Source organism: Cariama cristata, unplaced genomic scaffold, assembly GCF_000690535.1.
Source record: "Cariama cristata isolate BGI_N322 unplaced genomic scaffold, ASM69053v1 scaffold14888, whole genome shotgun sequence".
Lineage (NCBI taxonomy): Eukaryota > Metazoa > Chordata > Aves > Cariamiformes > Cariamidae > Cariama > Cariama cristata.
The window spans coordinates 9831-24442 of NW_009629522.1; the positions used below are offsets into that span (position 1 = coordinate 9831).

General features: G+C 37.6%; 1 protein-coding gene across 1 annotated transcript in view; it reads right to left on the bottom strand.

Moving 5' to 3' along the window:
* CD47 (CD47 molecule) overlaps positions 1-13695 on the bottom strand; it is an 18339-nt gene extending 4644 nt beyond the window's left edge. The window contains exons 1-8 of the mRNA XM_009705190.1: positions 13353-13695; positions 11941-11988; positions 9283-9372; positions 5952-6053; positions 5468-5560; positions 4819-4914; positions 2365-2457; positions 972-1003 (exon numbers count right to left, since the gene is read on the bottom strand). Coding sequence (XP_009703492.1) covers positions 972-1003; positions 2365-2457; positions 4819-4914; positions 5468-5560; positions 5952-6053; positions 9283-9372; positions 11941-11988; positions 13353-13590 — 792 coding nt within the window. The 5' untranslated portion in view covers positions 13591-13695. The remainder of the gene's footprint in view (positions 1-971; positions 1004-2364; positions 2458-4818; positions 4915-5467; positions 5561-5951; positions 6054-9282; positions 9373-11940; positions 11989-13352) is intronic.
* Between the last annotated feature and the right edge of the window lie 917 nt (positions 13696-14612).

Genomic DNA, 14612 nt, shown 5'->3' on the forward strand with positions numbered 1-14612 from the left:
CCTAACGGCAGTCAGCTCTCTTGCCCTGCTGTTAGAAACCATCTTTCTTCAACAGCTGGGTGTCAGGCTGTAGACTGAAGAGGAGACCTGGAAATGGGTCTCAAATGATGGCTGTCAGACAAGAAATGGGATGACTTAGTATTTGCCATGCTCCCTTGTTACAAGGAATTTTTACTGGTATTTTATGGTGGTGCCTCTTTACGTGCTTCTGCAAAACTCCAGAAATCAAGCAGTTAACATTCATGGATCACTAGAAACCACCGCATAAGCCTATGAAAATTACTGTTTTAGGAATGATTACTCTAGAATTCAAAAAAACTGACTGAAAAAACTTTTTTTTTTTTTCTTTAAAGAAAAGTGTTCTTCCATTTGTTCTGTGTTACCTAAAGACAGACACTCTGCTTTCAGACGGTCTCATCAAATTAAGGGGCATTATAGGAAAAAAAAAAAAAAGAAAAAAAGATCAAGGATGCAGCATCCATATAGTTGGGTATTCAAGAGGATATTAAAGGGTCCTGGTGTAAAAGACGATAGGAAAAAAAAACCCGAAGACTTTGTTATAAGCCACCTAGACGAAAAAATTCAACAGTATCTTGCACTCACCTTAATGAAAAAGCATTTTCATTATGGTGAGCAAGAGGTCTTTATAAATTCATGTGAAATAATGCCTTGTAAAAGAACACCAAACTTCCCTTTACATCCACCACCTTTTTGTGACAGCCCTTGAAACTCCATTTGGGCACAACAGTCAGAGGAGCATTAGGTAAGGGTGGCAATTACAGTACTATAGACACACTCAATAGGGACAATGAAGACCACCAACTCACTCAACATTAGACATCTGTTACACAGCCAGAACTTTTGCTTGCTACCAACCTGGTCTGAATTCGAACTAGTGAAGAAAGGTTCAGTATCTCACTACAATCCCCTGAGCCATCTAGTCACCCCAAATTTATTAATTTTAAGCTTACCCCTGGACGAGGATGATCTTTCATTCTGGAACCTAAAATAATTACAAAAAAGTGACCAGGTAGATGAATACACATCATGATCAACCGAATAAAAATATCTACTGATAAAACTTGGAACAGAGTAGCAACACACAAAACTGAAGCTTCCCCTACCCAAAACTACTTAATAGGATGATCTGCAAATTCTTAAAGCCTCTAAGCACTCGTCTGTTTAGGAACTGAATAATCTTATCACGTACAGTCTGTGAATTGTCTCACTCGTGCATTCAGCTCTAAAAATGAATTAGCTACACACTATTCTTTGTGTTTATTTTGGTGTGCTGGAATCTACCCCAACAGCCAGCATAATCAAACTACAAATGTAATATTTATGCAGACCATTGGCACACCGTGTCAAAGTCACATATACGAGTAGCCCAAAAGTCATAAAAATTACTTTTATTGCTGTTAAAAGGCTTGCTTCACCTCTGTCACATTTTTGACTTGTCTATTATTTCTGACCAGACCCACACACGGTGTGCACATAGTTCAGTGCAGACTAGGGACTGCACAGACTGTATACACATCAGTTTAAGCCTAGAAACAATATATCCTCAATTGCATGGTTCTGCATCCAAACTAACAAGCTGTTTGAAGAGCTTTCATGCACAGCTTGAAACAAATAAAGGCACTCTGCTTTCAGACCCAAGCTGTGAAGTCCACATAATACTATGCTGTAGTGTGCCAGCATTCCAGTCATTGCTGGTTTTTTGCTTATTTAGCAGGCCTGATTGGCTTCTATACCTTTAAATCTCTCATCTTTTCGAGATCTGGTGAACAGACCAGTTTCTGAAACAAAGTATTGCTATTCTTTGCTCCTGGCTTTTAAAATTAAGCATAAGAAAAAAAATTGGATTCATTAAAATGAAAGGTGTGCATTTAAATGGCTTGTATTTTAACCTACCTCTAACCAATGGAAATCATCAGGCAGATTTTGTTTCTTTACATTCACATTTTGATAAGCTTTTGTCTGCACCATCCCATAACCCACTCTATAGAATGCTTGAAATTCTTTTGCTCTCTTTGTTCTAAGCTATGTAAATATAGAGCTTAAACAGCAACATCCGTTCTACAGTTGAAATACTCTTGCCTAAGAAACCTGGCTGTGTCGATCTCAAGACAGCTTATTATGATAACCTGCAAATTTCTTTACTCAAGATTCCCCACAGGCTCTATGAAACAAAGCCAACATATACTGACAACTTTTCAGCAATTTTTTAAACTATGTAATTGTGAAATCACACCTTATGTTCAAATTAGCTGTGTTTACCTCTGAGAAGTACAATAGAGAAAATTGCTTTTCTGAATATTTAAGTGCTAAAAAAAATAAAGCAGAATATTAGGTGCTACTTACCCATAACAAACACGTAAGCCAGGCTAAGCAAGTTTGCAATAGCCATAATAGCTAAGCCAGCAATCACGACGGACCCATGTAATGGAGGACAGGCTGTTAAAAACACAACAAAAGAAACTGTATCATCTGACAAAAGTAGAAGCACAAATTTCTATTTTCATATATAACTGAATACTAAAATAAGAAAGCTTGAGAAAAACAGATGTGATTAATTTCTCTTTCAAAGCCATCCCAGAACTACTTCTGTTGTCCCAAAAGCAGGGTCCGTTACCTGGTCTGCAACAAGTCAACCCACACAGAGTCGAGATACCGATTTATTATGAGATTGCGCAGTCGGGTGCTAGGTGGTAAATCCACAAAGCTAACACACTTTTCCGCAATTGTTCATACAATTTATACTTTCAGTTCTGGTTAGTAGTTGCATTAATTCCACCTCCTTTCCCAGGACTGCTTAGTAATTTACATATGATTACACAATCAATTTTCTATACTATGCATAGCTCATGAGATAGGGTCTTCACCTGGGCAGAGGTCTTTTGACCTGTAGGCATGATTTTTAGTATTATAACGAGATTATAATCAGCTAAGTTTACTAAAGGACACACTAATCTGACAGTTTCTAGACCTACGTTAAACAATTTTAACAAAGTACGTATGTTCCAAGATAGTCCCTTCTTCAAGGTTGACAGCTCCTGATTAAGAGTTCTTTTGCTTGATTATCTTGCCTCTTTGAGGGGCATACTGACCTGGCACTTAATCACTTTGTCTGTCTGAAGAATATACTGACCTAACAATAATTTATTGTTTGTAGATTCTTGGGCTAATTATTTCTGACAGAATACAACTCTAAGTTTCAGAGTTTCAGTGACTACACTTCTGCATCTTTCTTTTTCTCTATACATTCTTTAGTGATACAGAGGCATTTACTGATCTATCCTGCTTAGCTGTACTGTTCTACTACAGGTTAGCTATTCTACTGTCATTCACTGCAATTGACAACATTCTTTAATTGTATTTTAAATTTAAATTTACATCTTCAACTCCAATTGTTTTGAACTATAATTGCATTAGATTACAGAATACAATCCATGTTTACAGGGGTATCACAGAGCAGGAACAGGCTATTACAACATAACCATAGTTCACCACAGAAACTCCTTGTTCTCCGATCCTTGTTTCCAGGGACTTGAAGTCATTGCAACTATCTGTGAGCTCAACCTAGGATGAGCTATTTCTACTGACACTTAAGGGTCATTGAGCTAAACTGCCAGACATACAGATAACATCTACGTTACATGACCTTTGAAAAGGTCACCCTGAAAACCCAGGGACTTTTCATTTGAACACCCTGCATTTTGTATCACTCTAGAGGATTAACGCTTTACCAGAAATCTCCCATCAGTTTATTTCACTACTACATTTGACAATACTTTGGTGCCCCTTCCAAATACTTCAGTAAATACTAAACAATAAGCATAAAACTCAAATCACAACTCCACTGAAAGGTCTATCATTTCACCCAGACTAGACAAACCTTTAGAAATCACTTCAAGAAGAAAGAGTTTTTCTTCAAGGAGAAATAGTTTTTCTTAAATCCCCAACTAAATAAACTATTAAAATGAAGAATGTCTCTACAAAACAATAAATCAGGGGTATAAAGCGCTTCCATGAACACAAGTATGTATTCTACTGCTAAATATATTGCCAAGGATGCCTAGTCCTAAATTCACCCTTTTCTCTGCTGTGGGGTTTTCTGGTGGGCGGAGGAGAAGGCAGGCAGGGGATGAAGGGAGGGTCAGAGGCAGGGATAAGGGGTATCACTGCGTGAGGTGTTTAGTTGGTGTTCCTTTACAACAGTGGCTGTTTTTCAGTGCTGAAACAGAATGCCAGCCACAACCAGACTCAAAACAGTCCAAGAACGCTTCCAAGTTTACTGCCTCTGCATTTGCCTTCTTAGGTTGTTTCAATGGTATTTGTTTCCCAGCAACTCTGTCATCAGTCACATACAAGCGGAGATTAACAAGGAATTTCTGATTTATTCACTGAACATGAGAAAATTATTATGACTCTAATTTAGTTTCTAAATACCCTAGGCCTCAGTAAGAATAACAGCAATAAAGGTCAGTGTTCGTTTTAGATGACTCTTTAGGGCACTAACTGTTGCAAAATTAAAACAATGAACTTATTTTTTTTAAAGCAACTGCTCATAGAATGCAGTCATGCTGGATATAGTCATACTACTGAAACCAATATACGTAATCCTGCCTTTGTGCTCTTCTTTCACCAGATAAATAAGCATTAACACGGTAGCCCTAAAGCACATTTACAGAAGTTACTTGCTAACACTCAATGTAGTGAAGAAGCCATTTTCACAGTATTTTAATGTTACAAATAAACAAACGTCAGGTATAGACAAAAGTAAAAAGATACTTTTACAGAAGACAAATTGCTTACCTGAGACACACAGTGCAAAACCAACCACAGCAATTATGTAACCAAGAATTTGCAAACCTATAAGGGTAAATGTTGCTTGTGGTAGACTATCGAAAACTGGGAGAGACAGAAAGAGAGACAAAATTGTAATTTGTAAAGTTTAACTACAGAGATACAAAAGGTAGATCATTCACATAAAAGCTAGAAATCAGATTCTCCTAAATTCCAAGCTCAACCAGTGTGACAACAAAACTCACAAGTCACTGCAAGTTACTCAGGGCTCTTGTACGAGTACACACACACACACACAAATCCATGTATATGTAAATAAAATTACAAATAAACCACAAGTAGAAAAAAAATAAACCACATACATTCTGATAGTTAGTTACTCATCCCAGTCCCAAGACCCAGGAAAGAAGAGCGGGAATCACTCAGGTGTCCTCCCCTAAATTTCATTTTTCAAGCAGGTAACTTAGACCTCTTCCCTGAAGCAACTCAGCCAAACACACACAGGTTAAATACTTTGTTTTGAGATACTAGCAAGGTCAGGAATCCACGATGCTATCATAGCACCTATTTATAAAAGTGAAAATGGTATGCAGATTGCAGGGAGGGGAAGCTCAGTTTTTCTATCAGTATGTTCCTGAGCTAGTGAATAAATACTCACCAATTCCAAACATAAAGTATTGAAGTGGTACCAAAACCACAGCAGGGACTACAATGAGGCCAAGACCAGCTTGATTCTGTGCAGTATAGCCATCTGCAAACATTTGTATGGAAATCAGTAAAACAGAAATAATTGATTGGAATAAAGCACAAAGCAATAGACATAAATCGTTAGTATCATCAAGTTTTTAGGGTCCAGAAAAAAAATCCCACTGAAGCACCAGAAGTCACTCCCTAGCCTCTAATATTCACCCAAGGTAGCAGGACAGAAAACAGAAATAAATTTAGAGTCTGTATCTCCCTATGATCATCTGAGGGCCCAACAACCATGATGCTGTTTCTGTTGTATTTTATATTTTTTCTTTTAATTTTAAAACTAGTAGATGGCAATTAATAGGTGGTATTAACTTCCATACTACTGCATGGAAGAGATTAATTTGTGCTCTTATTCCCTTAAACTAGGAAGGGAATTTTAATATACTTACCTTGGACAAAAAGAACAGTGCCAACAACAGCAGCAGCTGTGAGGATGATACCTGCTACAAGAATGCCCGTTTTCTTCTGAGGTACAATTTCATATTTTAATACTTAAAGACAAAACAAAGAGAGGCAGAGAGGAAAACAATCAGACATACAGATACTTTCACTAAAATACACAGATATGATGATTAGGATTGTTGTCCTAAACAAAGAAACTAACTCCTAAAAAAATCAGAACTATGTATGTTACCAAGAATTCATTTGTTTTCATTGTTTGATATGGTTAAGATGGCTTACTCAGATAAATGAATTCTGGCATTGGTGTTCTAGTCAAATTCTCAATTCCACATTCTATACAATTCAGGTGATACGTTATCAAAATAACTTTGGGACAGAGTACAGGTTAATTGAAGTAGATGCACTACTGACTTTTAAATAATGTTACAGTGAATTTGTTACTCAGGTGAGTGTCAGACAGGGATTTAGAATTCCGGGTTTAATTCTCTTCCCCGTGATGCTGTGTGAGCTCAGACATACCACCTCTGTCCCCAAGGGAACAGGGTAATGTTCCCATCTCATCAGAATGCTTTGAGGATGAGTAGAAACAAGATGACCTACGTGTCCAGATGCCACAGACAAGACTAATTTTCACTAAAAAAGCACTGCTAAATAGCTGCCATCTCAGAAACGGTTGATTCCAGGAGACAGTTTCAAAGCAGCAGCACTTTAGTAGTCTTTGGAAAAGAAGGAACAGTACAAATACATGATCATAATAAGCAGTGTTCGTTTCTGCCTTATACGCTGCTAAAGTTAAGACACAAAAAAGGTAGCTCTTGCTCCAAGTTTGAAAATTAATATATCAACAGTCTTGGTATATGTTGAAACTGGTAATCACAAACAGAGAACAAACAAATACTGTAAGTAACTTCAAAAAGAAAAACAAGGAACACGTACAGAATTAACATCCTGCTTACATGCACTCCATTAGCACAAAAGTAAAATCACGAGGATACAGTAAATGTTCTAGAGCTTACATATGACAAAATCTTTAATAGTACTTTATCTATGGAAAGGTTACAGAATACTCTCCCTTGTAATTAAAACTCTACCTTTTATTATATTCACATTGCCCAACACAATAGGACCCTCATATTCTCAAGTACTACTGTCATTTAAACCAAAAACTTACTTGGAATAGTAGTAATAGTAAAAAAATCCTGCATATCTGTACCAGAAATTCACATTTTTTCATATTATAAATATGCTAAATAAGGAAAGCAAGACAGAAAGGCAAAAATAAGTAATGGATATGCTATACTTAAATCCTAAAAGCCAATCCTGTAAGCAAAAAAACCCCAAACCCCCCACCCCAAACCAACTAACCAAAAAAAAAAAACCAAATCAAAAAACGACAACAGCCCCCTCCATAAACACAAAACCAAGAAAACACATACTCCCAAGTGTTACACAGAAAAATCAAGCCCAGTTTAACAACTATTCAAAGGTATACTGTAGCATTGCTGGATTCACAGGTTAACTAAAACAGTGTAAATTAAAGGAAAAAACAAACCAAGCAACCCAAACAAAACCAAACAGTAACTACGCTCATATTTATTAAGTTAGAGGTAGCACAATTACTTTTCCCCACAAAGGTCACAGACCTTGCCATAAAGTGCGGAGACACAAAAAAATCCAAGCAGGCTCAACTCACTCCTGTGAAACGACAGTGCTTCTCCTTGGATGTATCCATGCTTATTTCGGGACAATTATTACTTTCCTATCAAAATGCTAAAAATGTTAAAGTTCTGCTACGAATGCAAGGCAATGACAATTCCTGAACATCTCAGAGACTCCTAAACTATTAAAAACAACAATGAAATTCAGGAATCTAACACTATGGGAATACAATAATTTTAAAAAATATATATTTTTTTCAACCTCTGACTATGGATGGACCTTTGAAGAGTCACAAACAATTTTCAATGGTTCATGACAAGGTAATAAGGGAAATTATATATAGATGGCTGAGTATGTATGTCATTACTATAAATCACTCTGCAATTTCTTTCTATTTCTTATGGACTCAGCTCTAAGCAGAAATTTTTTATTTTTTTATTTTTTAGAAGTCTACAAATTGAAAAACGCTGAAAAAAATTCAAAGATTGATGTAACAAATTGCACCACAGGGAACCATCTGAAAGACTAGGCTACAAAGCACACTCTACATTGCACAGATGTTGGACATCAGTGTATAAAGAACATCTAAGGATGTCTTGACACCGGTGAATGTGTTGGCTCCAAAAACATTTAACAAAGTCACTGATGTCGGTTTTAAATTATAACTCAGCCAGTGTTAAAAGACCAACTGAACAATTTTACATTAAGAAGAGAGCATCATCCTTCCCTAATATGGATTTTAGGAACATAAAATGAAACATGTTTCTGTTTCTAATGAGTCAATAATGTCATGGTCAACCAACAGTGTAGAAAAGCTTCCTTGTTCTAATCAACGACAGCAGACATTATCAAAAAATTACACACATGCAAAAAAGCTCATCATTTGCAACAGGACTGGCAGCAGAAATATCACCACATGGCAGACTAGCTCTAAACACAGACCCTTTAGGCTGCACATCATACCTCTGCCTATGAAGACATACAACTGCTAAAAATCTTAACACCAGAAAGCAAGCCCTGGCCTCCAAGCAAATAGAGCGGACTGGCCAAGAGCCCACTGCTTAGGGTTAAACCCCCTACAACAGAGTGCCTGCATCCAGCCTGCATGACCGTGGCACCGTGAAGCCCCAAAACACACATCTTTTTGATGAGGACATGTTTTCAGTTCAAAGGAGTCAAACTCTTCAAATGCTACGGCAGACTACTGTTTTCGTAGCTTGATGCCAAAAATGTACCTTATGTGTCCTGAAAGAGTGCAAGGCTCACTGAAAAGGAAATGGAAGACTATGCAGTGCAAAAGAGTGTAGCTTGGTGTTCTCTCATTGTCCAAGCCTGTAAGTAACAGTGCTTATTAGGAATTATCTTGAGAACTGTATACAAGTTAACTTTCTCGTGGTGTTAGCTGATTCATGCCAAAAGCAAGCCCAGAAATAAACGTAAGTAACAGTGTGGATGATCAGGAGAGGATTCCAGGGCAAGCCAAATGCCAAGTTATTTGACAAAGCAGTCGTACTACCTCTCTGTGTATTATCTGGATCAATTCTACCACACATCTTTTAGATGTAATCACCGTCTTTCATCTTACGCAGATGCCTTTAGGCACACAAGTAATTTAAGGACAAATCAATAATTGCAAAGAATTAAAGAGTCAATACTTACCAAGAACACTTAACTGAGCCGAACACAAAACAATAACTAAGAACAGCAACGCTATGATGATAGCCCTTTCCAGTAGAAGAAACCATGATCCTAGAGAATAAACAAAGAAAAATGGTAGGAAGAAAACAAAACCTGAGGTTATTAGCTTTATATTTATTACTCCTTTAAGGCTATGTTCTAGATTGCTCAATAGTCTATGTAATAGTTAGCATTAAAGTTTATAATAGGCCAAGAAAGCTATGACTTCTACCCGTGTATTTTTCGCACCAATCTTGTGTGTGACAACCTAGTTTTTCAGTATTTCTAGTTACCCTAACATTTTCCAAACTGGAGGTCTGAACCTCCACTGGAACAGAGGATATCTTTATGCTACTGTCTGGCAGTACAGGCCAGTTAGCTTGTGGAACTACAAATAGCACAGCAGATCAGAAAAACAGTGTATTTAGGCTAAGCAGGGAAGATACAAACCAATTTGATGCTTCCCCAGCTATTCTATTTTATCTCTAACTGCTGTAATTCCTGAAGAAATCCAGATGTGTGATAAGGAACACAGGAGCTAACCTAAGTGAGAAGGAAACACTGCTTTGTCAATTTTAGAAATCACACGGTTTCCTTCAGGTCTTCCCACCATCATCCATTTAGCCTTTTTTCCCCCTGCATCTTGGATGCCTTAGGCTGTTCAGTCACTCGTGCTCTAAGACCGTATAAGCCACCTCCCAAGACAAAATTCTGAAAATATCTCCACTGAAGTAGAAAATGCAGTTCATTCTTGCATCTCTGCTCATAAACTTCATTTAGACTCACTCAGTGGAATCCAAAGTCTCCATTTCTTACATTATACTTGCCATGATTCCTCTGCCTGCACACTTGCTTCCAAAGAAATTTCTAATCTTCATTTAGATGCAGACTCCTTGCACTTACTCTCCGTATTTAAAAGCTGTATCTGCAGCTCCAGAAACACTGAATTAAGTAGCAATACCTCACAACTTTCAATGCCGAGTAAACACCTTGAGGGCAGTTTTAAACTCACAAATTCCCCTTTTCCCCCCTCCCGTCCTCCTGCAAGGGGCCACAGAAGAAGATACTGTGGTTACATCATAAATACAAGGCAATCACAAAACATACTAAAGGCAGAGAAATGGAGGACTATCTGCCAACTTCCTTATCGCCAAAAGAAGCTTAATTTAATGAATTGTATAAAGGAAGGCTTTTTGCTTCATTTGCATTTTCAAAAAAGCAACTAATATTGAACAGTAACTTCAATGCACAGTTGCCATTCTCTAGATAGGCCAAATCCTACAGGCAAATCCCAGCGATGCTGTTCAATGTAACTGAGAATTAGTAATGAATTGAAAGTATCTGCAAGCAGAGACTCTAAAGCAGCTACACATCCTCTGTAGCATTTCCAGATGACATTAGCAGGTATCACAAATAGAAAAAAAGCAGCCACAAAGCCTGGTATCTGCTAGGACTTCAGCATTCAACATGGAACCATATATGGTCCAGTCTTAAGAGTCTAAAAGCACTTACTGTATGCAAATGCTTGCAATACTGCTGGTACATGCAACACACAAATAAGAGAAACAGCTGAACACATTTTCTTGGTAATACATTTCCCCTACTCTGGTGCTTCATATCAATAAACTCCTGGCGAAAAGTATTATTTTGGGAGCCAATATAAGGAAGTCAGTTCCAAATTAACAAGAGAGACTTCCAGACAGGGGGTGGGGGAAGAGGGGAAAAGGAAAAAAAGGGGAAGAGGGGAAAAAGAAAAAAAGGGGAGAAACTTTATGGTCATTCTTCTGTGAAGATAACTACTGATTAGTAAAGAGTGTGCCCAAAGATGAGGGGACTGGCACAGAAATCTTGCTCACTCTGCTAATCACTTCCTAGGTGAATCCAGTATTCAGGAATTCAGTAAAGTGAGATGGAGAATAGTTGGCTCTTATAAGATGTCCTGGTTTTAGCTGGGATAGAGTTAATTTTCTTCCTAGTAGCTGGTACAGTGCTGTGTTTGGATTTACTATGAGAATAACGTTGATAACACAGGGATGTTTCAGTTGTTGCTAAGTAGTGCTTGCTTTAAGTCAAGGACTTTTCAGTTCCCCGTGCTCTGCCAGCGAGGAGGGGCACAAGAAGCTGGGAGGGAGCACGGCCAGGAGAGCTGACCGCAACCAGCAACCAGCCAAAGGGATATTGCATACCATAGAGTGGCATGGCCACTGGGGAAGTCGGCCAGGAGGTGCCGGTTGCTGCTTGGGAACGGGCTGGGCATCGGTCTGCAAGCGGTGATCAACTGTATTGTGCGTCACTTAGGTCTTTTTCTTGGGTTTTATTCCTCTCTCTCTGTTAACTCCCTTTTAATTACAATCATTATTATTGTTATATTATATTTCAATTATTAAACTGTTCTTGTCTCAACCTACAGGTTTTACCTTTTTCTGATTTTCCTCCCCACCCTACCAGTTTTATTATCTCAAGAGTCTCTCTAGAACAGGGAAGAACAGACAACAAAAAATTATGCAGAAGAATTTTAAAGAGAGAACAAGCGACTGTTTTACCTTCAGCTAAACCCTCAAACATAAGCTTAAGTTTTACATTTTATAGCATATACTTTCAAACCTAACGTGACCTCGCAACTATAAATTTTTCACCAACCACATTTTTCCTTTGGTGTTGGGGTACTTTCCTCGCCGCAACTGACAACTAGAAAATGAAATTAGAAAAATTACATCAGTTTCCTGTTTTGTAGTCTTTTTACTGCTTTCAAAATTCTAAACACAGAGAAAGTAAAAATAAAACAATAAAACTTGCAAATGGGACTTGATTCTGCTACATCCTCAAGCCTTGTTTCCTCTTCTAGAGCTTAACACTGAATGGCAAAAACAGTCCAAAAAGGTTGAGAAAGGAAGAAGCTACAAGAGAAGGAAAGAAACTGCTTATACCTCTTCCCTTGTTTTTGTAGCGTTCTAAGAACCAAATGATTTTGCAGCATCCTCACTCTTTCAGTGGCTGTGCCCCTCTTGATCCATTTCAGGATCACATTTGTTTTGCACTGTATATGGTTAACTCAATAATTAGACCCAACTGTGAATTACACAGATGTCTGCAGCAGGACACAAGTAACATCTGTTTGAGCTTCATAAATATTTTTAACGACAAATGCAAAAACTAATAGCAAAAACATGCTAGGACAATTCTACAGTGCATGGGTAAGACTCAATGTGCTACGCATATGTAACCTATTCAGCGCTTCTGAGAAGCTTTGTAGAAATAGGTCTCCTGTGTAGAACAGATAAACAACACACACATATGTTCAGTGAAACTGTCACTGCTGCAGAATACTAGACAGACTGCACACGTACAGCAGATCCAATTATTCAATAGCTGAGGCGCTACAGCACATGGGCTGCGTCTGACAAGATAAGGGAAAATGGCTCACTAAGTGACAAATTCATCACTTAGTCACCATTATTTTGAACATTGTCTTCTGAAGACGACATTTAATGCTAGACCGTAACAAGTTACCATTTAGTAGTAGCATTCTCAACCTCACTAGAAAACTGCGTACCTTCAGAAGTTTTACAGCTCTTATATGGAATTTCTATTCTATCTGTAATTTTTCCAGCATAGTTAAAGATTGCAAGATGCAATTCTTCAAAGAAAAGATCTCTGCAGTCACTGTGATGGATGTATACATCTCAGTATTACAAAAGATATTAGGAACATGTTTCAGTATGTAATGCAATAACATGAGGATGCTGAAAATATCACCAGCTATATAATCTAAAAGATGTAGGAAAGCATAGATTTTACCATATTAGACAAGTGATCTTCAGATATTATTATAGAATGAAAACATGTGTTCAGATCTTTCCCACAGAAGTACTTCCCTGTACTTTAATCCAAAATAATTCATATTAACATTCAAGTTAGAAGGTCTGGGCGCTACATTTTCTGTACTTTCAATTCAAAGTAATAGGTTGTCATAATCATTATTTTTCTCTTTCCCGTAAGATTTTGCTTGTTTTCTCTCCCAACAGGTTCTAAAACAATGGCAGGCAACTCACCTGAGTGGTTTCTAAGTTCAACTCTTGTTTCTCCTTCTCGGTTTGATTCTGTTACTTCACAACTGTAATTTCCAACATCTGCTTCTGCACTGTTAAGCATCAGAGAGGCAACACCCTTGGGTAAATCCGCCAGAGATACTAAGTTAGCTGATGGAACTGCTGGATCTCTGAAATACTCCTGTCTTGCTCCACCAAAAGAAAAAATTATTTTTCCTTGTTTTTTCCATGTAACAAACATGACACTTGCATTCTTCTCATGTAGATTAGTCACATAGCAAGGTAAAATGACAGTTTTATTACAGTCAGTTCTTTCAACAACATCTGTCACATTAAATGCCAACTGGGCAGAACCTATAAAGAAAAATGAAAATTGACACATTCAGAATTATTTCTTAATATACAAGAAAAAAGAATTACGTGACTTGGGAAAACAAAACAAACTCTCCCACAAAACTGCAAAAGAGAACACGCTTTAAGGGAGTACAAAAGAAGGTAAAAAGGCATTATTATAATTCTAGCACAGCCCCTCTACACTGACTTAGCCATTCCATATCCATTTAACATATACATGCCATAACCTATCATAAATTTTAAAAAAGTAATAAAACTTTGGGCTGCCACTTACTTGGACACTTTCCCTAAAATGCCATACGCAGAAATACTGCATCAAGGCCTGGTTTTTGCAAAGCATACACATAACATTAATCACAGGTCTTCCCACTGATGTTCAAATTTTTGCTGCCGATCACACAGGTATCTAAAAACTGAGGTCCAGGCATCAGCTCCACATAAGCATCCTTTACGGTTCGTTAAGGGCACACGAAAAAAATTCTACTTTTACACTTCTGAGAGAAGGCAGGCAGGGCAGCTTACTCAGAGGTTTGTCATTCGTTCCTTCTTATTTCTGAAGGTGGAGCCAAACGCCTATAGGTTTAGATCGTTTCTTGCAAATTCTCTCTCTTTTCCCTTCCAATGGAGGAGGTGCACACACAAAACCATATATTAAATAAGATTATTACTTACTTAGTATTTGAGTTTATACACAATAGAATTGAAAACTGAGAATTTGTAGCAATAAACCACCTGTATTATAAATCACTGTGATTAATGCTACTAACAATAGCACTCATTGCAGGTAAAAAAAAAAAAAAAATCACCACCACACAGGATTAGGTTATCGCTGCCAGTTTTTACCACTTCTCTCCCACATTGCACCAGTTCTAAAACAGTAGTACTGACTGAATGCTGTTTCAAGAAAGA